Source organism: Notolabrus celidotus, unplaced genomic scaffold (assembly GCF_009762535.1).
Source record: "Notolabrus celidotus isolate fNotCel1 unplaced genomic scaffold, fNotCel1.pri scaffold_607_arrow_ctg1, whole genome shotgun sequence".
Classification (NCBI taxonomy): domain Eukaryota; kingdom Metazoa; phylum Chordata; class Actinopteri; order Labriformes; family Labridae; genus Notolabrus; species Notolabrus celidotus.
Genome location: NW_023260403.1, coordinates 1,038 through 7,890, shown reverse-complemented (window position 1 = coordinate 7,890; position 6,853 = coordinate 1,038). Strand labels below are relative to the sequence as shown.

At 43.3% G+C, this 6,853-nt stretch overlaps 1 protein-coding gene across 1 annotated transcript; it reads left to right on the top strand.

The window, feature by feature from the left end:
* Nucleotides 1–1,769: 1,769 nt before the first annotated feature.
* Nucleotides 1,770–4,295, top strand: LOC117809929 (solute carrier family 22 member 3-like; the record flags this gene model as incomplete). Its single annotated transcript, XM_034679435.1, has 5 exons — nucleotides 1,770–1,927; nucleotides 3,464–3,678; nucleotides 3,769–3,877; nucleotides 3,965–4,077; nucleotides 4,192–4,295. Coding segments are annotated over 5 exons (699 nt in total), but the record flags the coding sequence as incomplete, so codon positions are not given.
* Nucleotides 4,296–6,853: the final 2,558 nt, after the last annotated feature.

Below are 6,853 nucleotides of genomic sequence, written 5' to 3'. Positions count from 1 at the left end.
GTTTGATTCAAGATGATTTCATTGTCAACAAGCAGAAGCTAGATGTGCCGGAACTCTTCTCTGCAGATTGACTTGACATGACGTGTGATCAGTTTGTCTCAATTTGGACCAAGGTTATTATAGTTAACGAAAACTAACGAAATAACGAAAACGAGAGGTGAAAAAACATTTTCGTTAACTGAAATAAAAATAAAAACGAGGCTTCACAAAAAAAAACGAAAACTAACTGAAACTGTATTGTGAGTTTACAAAACTAACTAAAATAAACTAAAATGATAGAGAACATGTCTTTAGTTTTCGTCTTAAACTCAGTATTTTGAGTGGATATGTAATAAAGATCGAGACTGATCGGATGGACGTCTCTGCTCTCTGCTCTCTGCATCTGCGCGGGAGCGCGCCAAACGGAGCCTGCAGCTGACGGGCGCGCGCACTCACCGCGGGGCAGAATTGCAGGGGGATTAGAGACGAACTCTCTCGCTCCGACTACCTGCCCTGTTTATAACCGTTCCTGTGTGAATGCCCAACAAGTAAGTATAATGAGACGGAGAACTGACTTTTCCTGTCCATAGGCATTCACGTGTGTTAAAACTCCCGAGAGAGAAAATAGACGCCATGAGGGCATGTGTCATCTCATATTATCAATCACCCATATGATCCTGTTCTGCTCATTTATCATTATAAGTGTTAATGGTTAATTGGTGGCAGTGGTATTACAGTGATATGATTATTAGTATACTTGTAGTGGTAGCATCTGAATCATTATCTCTGTATCAATGATTATTGTTTATTGCTGATTTTATTGTTAAGGATGTATCAGTGAGTCACCATATTATTTAACACTATAGAGGGTCAGTAATGCTAGCCTAAGTGTCCATATTGTGACCATCACCCTTATGTTTGTGTATTTATTTGATGTGTTGGCCTCTGTGGCCTCATTGGGTCTGCTGTACTGTTGTGCTGTACAAGGAGAATATTCACTAAACGGTTAGAGCTCCCTCCTGTCTCCTGTCCAGTGTGTTCTGACCGACACCCCAGGGAGAGTACTATCCTACAGAGTATCTACCAGTATTACCTATTTTTTTAGGATATGAATTTTTTGTTTGTTTTCTGCCAGTCTCACTTCAGTTGGCTCATTCGCACAAGCAGGCACGCGTCCACACTTTGCCTGCAGAGCGTTAATGGCAGCGAAAGTCAGGAGAAAGCGGCAGAGCCCCATTTGGGATTACTTTGAATATGACTGTCTCTGATAGGAGTAAGTGCCTTGCAATGGAAGGTGATAAAATATGTGGACCATTTCTCAAGGGGGAAAATCCCACTAATCTTAAAGTCCATTTGAAAAGCTCACACAAGACGGCTAACCTAGCATACCTTGTCAAGGCAAGAGAGAGCGCCCAGCCCCCTTACCCTGAAACAGAAGCTAACCCCCGGCCAGGCACACAGGCAAAAAAGACTAAAACTAATACTGAAACTAATAAAAACTAAACCAAAACTAAGCATTTTCAAAAAATAGAAACTAAACTAAACTAGCAAACCCGCTTCAAAAACTAATTAAAACTAAACTGAAATTAAAAACAAAAAGTCAAAACGAAATAAAAATAAAAACTAATGAAAAATGCAAAACTATAATAACCTTGATTTGGACCAATCAGAATCAAGCATGTTAAACAGCTGGAAGATCAGGAAGAGAGCAACTTCCAAAGAGATTGTTTCAGTCACGTTACGTCTCTTCACAGGGGAAAGAGAAAGCGATTCAAAGCTTCATATAGTAGCTTACCTTTTCAACGTGTATCAGCAGCATCAGTCAACGTTTATGTTTGATCCCTCAGACTCTCACTGACGACAACGCGGACTCCAACACCGCCTCCTTCATGGACCTGATCAGAACTCCAAAAATGAGGAAACACACCCTCATCCTCAGCTACAACTGGTGAGTGTGTTTACTGCAAATGTGAGGAGTCAGTGTTTCAATGTGAGAAAAGGGGTTCCTTAACCCTCCTGTTATGTTCGTTTCTCTGGAACAGCAATAATGTTCCTGGGTCAATTTGACCCGGGGCTTATTCAATTATCCAAAAGTGTCAGAACCCAAAAAAATCCCAATACACATGTTTTTTAAAATCAAATTTTTAACTCCATTACTAACCACATTTAAATGCGTGCGTGCGTGCGTGCGTGCGTGCGTGCGTGCGTGCGTGCGTGCGTGCGTGCGTGCGTGCGTGCGTGCGTGCGTGCGTGCGTGCGTGCGTGCGTGTCACACAGTTGCAAAGAAACAATTAGTATTTGACACTTCTGACTCCTTTCAGCCTCCACTTTGACTGCCAGGTCAAATTGACCGGCAGTCAAACATGCAGGGGGTTGGAAATATGACAAATGAATATTTTTCATTGTATATGTTGATTACACATATTAAGCTAGGCAGAAGAAGTTTCACACCGAAAAGTTACATTTAACATTTTTTTTTTCAATTTTTGAACTTAAAAAGGGTCAATTTGACCCGCAACATAACAGGAGGGTTAAAACACTACTGGTAGCTTACTTTATTAATAATAATAATAATAATAATATTAATAATTCATAGAATTTATATAGCGCTTTTCTTAGCACTCAAAGTCGCTTTACATAAGATGAAAACTAAAGAAAGAAAATAAAACACATAAATAAAAACAAACAAAATAGGGACAGAGGTGGGGCGGGGGGAGAGGTCATGTGTGGTATGCTTTTTGGAACAGGAAGGTCTTGAGGTTGTTTTTGAAAGAGAGGAGAGAGTCAGAGTTGTGGATGTGTGGAGGGAGAGAGTTCCAGAGAGTGGGGGCAGTGATGGTAAAGGCTCTGTCCCCCAAGGTGCGGTGCTTGGTCTTGGTGATAGGGGACAGGAGGTTGGCATCTGAGGATCTGAGGCGGCGAGATGGGGAGTGGCGTTTGAGGAGGTCGGTCAGGTAAGAGGGGGCGAGGTTATTGAGGGCTTTGTGGGTGATGAGCAGGATCTTGAAGTGGATTCGGTGCTGAATGGGGAGCCAGTGGAGGTGCTGAAGGTTGGGTGTGATGTGGGCTCTGGAGCGGGAGTGGGTGAGTAAACGGGCAGCTGAATTTTGGACATATTGAAGTTTTTTGAGGTCGGTGGAGAGGAGGCCGTAGAGAATGCTGTTGCAATAGTTCAGTCTGGAGGTTATGAAGGCGTGGATGAGGGTTTCTGCAGCAGAGGAGGAGAGAGAGGATCTGAGCCGTGCCTGATGTTTCTGATGTGAGGTTTGAAGGAGAGGGTGGGGTCGAGGATGATGCCGAGGTTACGGACTACTGGGGAGGGTGTGACTGTGTGGTTGTCGATGCGTAGTGAGAAGTTCTGGGTACTTTATTCTTGGTAAATCTTTGAACCTCCTTTAATCTTAAAAAAAGATGCTAATGGTTGACATTTAAAACATCATGTACTGGAGATGTCTTTAAACCTCTCTGCTGTCGTCTCCTCCAGGTTCACCAGCGCCATCGTCTACCAGGGTTTGATCATGAGGCTGGGTATCCTCGGAGGAAACGTCTACATCGACTTCCTCATCTCCGGTCTGGTGGAGTTCCCTGCAGCCTTCCTCATCCTCTTCACCATCGAACGTATTGGACGACGTCTTCCCTTCGCCTCAGCTAACATCGTAGCCGGAGCCTCCTGCTTCATCACCGCCTTCATCCCAGACAGTAAGACTTAGCGGACGTGTGGAGAGGAGGCAGATAGTTGTACTCTGGTTGTTGGTGATTGTGTTTAAACTCTCGTCTCTGATCTTGCAGGTATGTTCTGGTTTAAGACGGTGGTGGCCTGCATCGGTCGGCTGGGGATCACCATGGCCTTTGAGATGGTGGTGTTCGTCAACACTGAGCTCTACCCGACGTTTGTCAGGTAAAATCTGCAAACTGACCCCTAAACATTAATTTTGGAGAGATTTAAGGGCCTGATTAAATCAATCTTTCATTGCCCTCTCTGTAGGAACCTGGGAGTGTCTGTTTGCTCCACTCTCTGTGACATCGGAGGCATCGTAGCTCCGTTCCTGCTCTACAGGCTGGCCGTCATCTGGCTGGAGCTGCCGCTTATCATCTTTGGTGGGTTTCAGATTCGGTTAAAAATGCCAGATGCTATAAAACTTGAATGTCAACATCACCTTTTAAAGAGCTATTGTGTTAGGAGTTAATATCATGTTATGTTGTGTCGTTCAGGGTCTCTGGCTTTCGTGGCCGGTGGCTTGGTGCTGCTGCTTCCTGAAACCAAAGGCATGCCGCTGCCTGACACGATTGACGACATCGAGTACCCAGACAAGTGAGTTTACAGTCTCAAATCATCAATCATAATGGTCTCCAAAAGACCTCTTGTGGCACCCTCCAAGATGGATTTTGTATAGTTTAGGAATAGTCGACCCACAAGACTTCAAAACCTTTATTTATTCTCGAAAACATTGAGGTTTCCCTCATTTCCAATGTCTTCAAGATCCCAGAAACAATGAAACAAACACACATGATCATTCATAAAACAATAGATTAATTAAAACAGATCAATCTGAGACACAGAGGTCTGAGATCAAAGTCTTAAACTCTACAGAAGAGGGAATAGATATCATCTTTAAAGTCTGCTGGAGGGTAGTCCATGATTTAGGGAGAATGCTGATCTACAGGGTTCAGTGTAAACTCGAGGTGCTTTCAAAACGAGCCAATCAGAAGAGTGAGTCATGTAGGATCCTTAATTCCACTCCAACTAGTCTGCAACGTAGGAGGGAAGCTTTCCAGTAAGGGCCTTAAAAACATACAAATACCAGTGTTTGTTTCGCCTCCGCTCAAGAGAGGGTCAACCAACCTTCTGATAAAGGACGCAGTGATGAGGGTCAGATCTGTCACCAGGTATGATTTGCCCATGAGGATGTCAGCTGGTGTTCAGATCAAACTCAACCTGCCAAACAAGCGTCTGCTAGCCGACTGATACAGATACTGATGCAATGAAGGGTAAAAGCATGAGGTGCACCATGTTTTGGTATATTTTGCTTGTGCTTCTTTTATAATTTCCAATATACACTGCTCAAAAAAATAAAGGGAACACTTAAACAACCCATCCTAGATCTCGATTAATGACATAATCCAGTTGAAAATCTTTATTCATTACAAAGTGGAATGTGTTGAGAACCAAATAACATAAAAATGACCAGAAATGGTCTGTGGCCTCCACCTGCAGAACCATTCCTTTATAGGGGTTGTCTTGCTAATTGCCTCTCATTTCCACCTGTTGTCTGTCCCATTTGCACAACAGCAGGTGAAGTTGATTCACAATAATCAATCAATCAATCAATCAATCAATCTTTATTTGTATAGCGCCAAATCACAACAAACGTTATCTCAAGACGCTTTTACAAACATAGGAGGTCTAGACCACTCTATGTCAAATTATGAACAGAGACCCAACTTCAAGACAGGGTAAGACTCAGTCTGACCCCACCTTAATCCATCATGAGCATTGCACCTCGCAGTATTTAGCTAGTTACAGTGGTGAGGAAAAACTTCCTTTTAACAGGCAGAAACCTCCAGCAGGACCAGACTCATGATAGACAGCCATCATGCCTCGACCGAGTTGGGTCTGGAAAGACAGATAGAGGGGAGTAAGAGAGAGAGGTGATAGTGATGAGACGAGTCGTAGAAGCTGTTGCCGCTGGAGTCCAGCACGTCCGTATCAGCTGGAGTCCAGATCGTCCACAGCAGGAGGACGTCTACGGCAGCTCAGAGGAATCTACGAGACAAGGGAGCTCAGGGACTCCAGAAAGGTCTATGGTTAGTAACTTTAATGGGACAGGTAGAGTTAAAGTAAGTGATGAAGGGGTTGGGGAGAAGGGGGTGAGCTAGGATCCCAGTGTGTCAGTGCGCCAGTTCCCCCAGCAGTCTAGGCCTATAGCAGCATGACAAAAGCTGGTCCAAGCCTGATCCAGCTCTAACTATAAGCTTTGTCAAAAAGGAAAGTTTGAAGCCTACTCTTAAAAGTAGAGAGGGTGTCTGCCTCCCGGACCCTGACTGGTAGATGATTCCAAAGGAGAGGGGCCTGATAACTGAAGGTTCTACCTCCCATACTACTTTTAGAGATTTTAGGTACAACTAGCAAGCCTGCATGTTGGGAGCGTAGAGTTCTAGAGGGGTAATAGGGCACTATGAGCTCTTTAAGATACAAGGGTGCCTGGTTTTTATATAAGCAATAAGTGTTGCTTCCTAACTGGACAGGTTGATATCCCAGAAGTGTGATGATTTGGAGTTACATTGTAATTTTTAAGTGTTCCCTTTATTTTTTTGAGCAGTGTATAAGCATATAACCAAGACACTGTTGGGGTTTTTAGCACATAATAACTGGAGTATGAACAGCTGCTAGTGGCAAAGCGTCTCTCACTCCTCTCTGGACGTTTGCACTGAGGTTGGGGAAAGTGTCTCACTCGGTTACAGGAACGAGGGTTTGAGTAAAGATGATTTAACTTATCTTGATGTGAATTGGTGCCAAATGCTCAAGTGAAGACATTGCATCTAAAACAAAGGACAGAAAGAGGATATAAGAGTTAAGAAACATTAAAAAATGATGCAGAAAAGTCATAAAGTGGTGCAGCAGAATTCACCAATATGCAAGAAACAACATCATTCAGCTAAAAGTGTATTTATTTAGTGATATTTACCAAACAGATGAAGCTTGGGATGCTAGTTTCTTTTAAAGGTGACATATCACGCTTTTTTCATCAACATATATTGGTCTAAGAGGTCCCCAAAACATGTCTTTAAAGTTTATGCTCAAAAAAACACTTTGAAATCAGATTTTGGTCTGCCTGAAGAACCCTCTTCTTCTGTCCTCCTCAGAACACTCTGT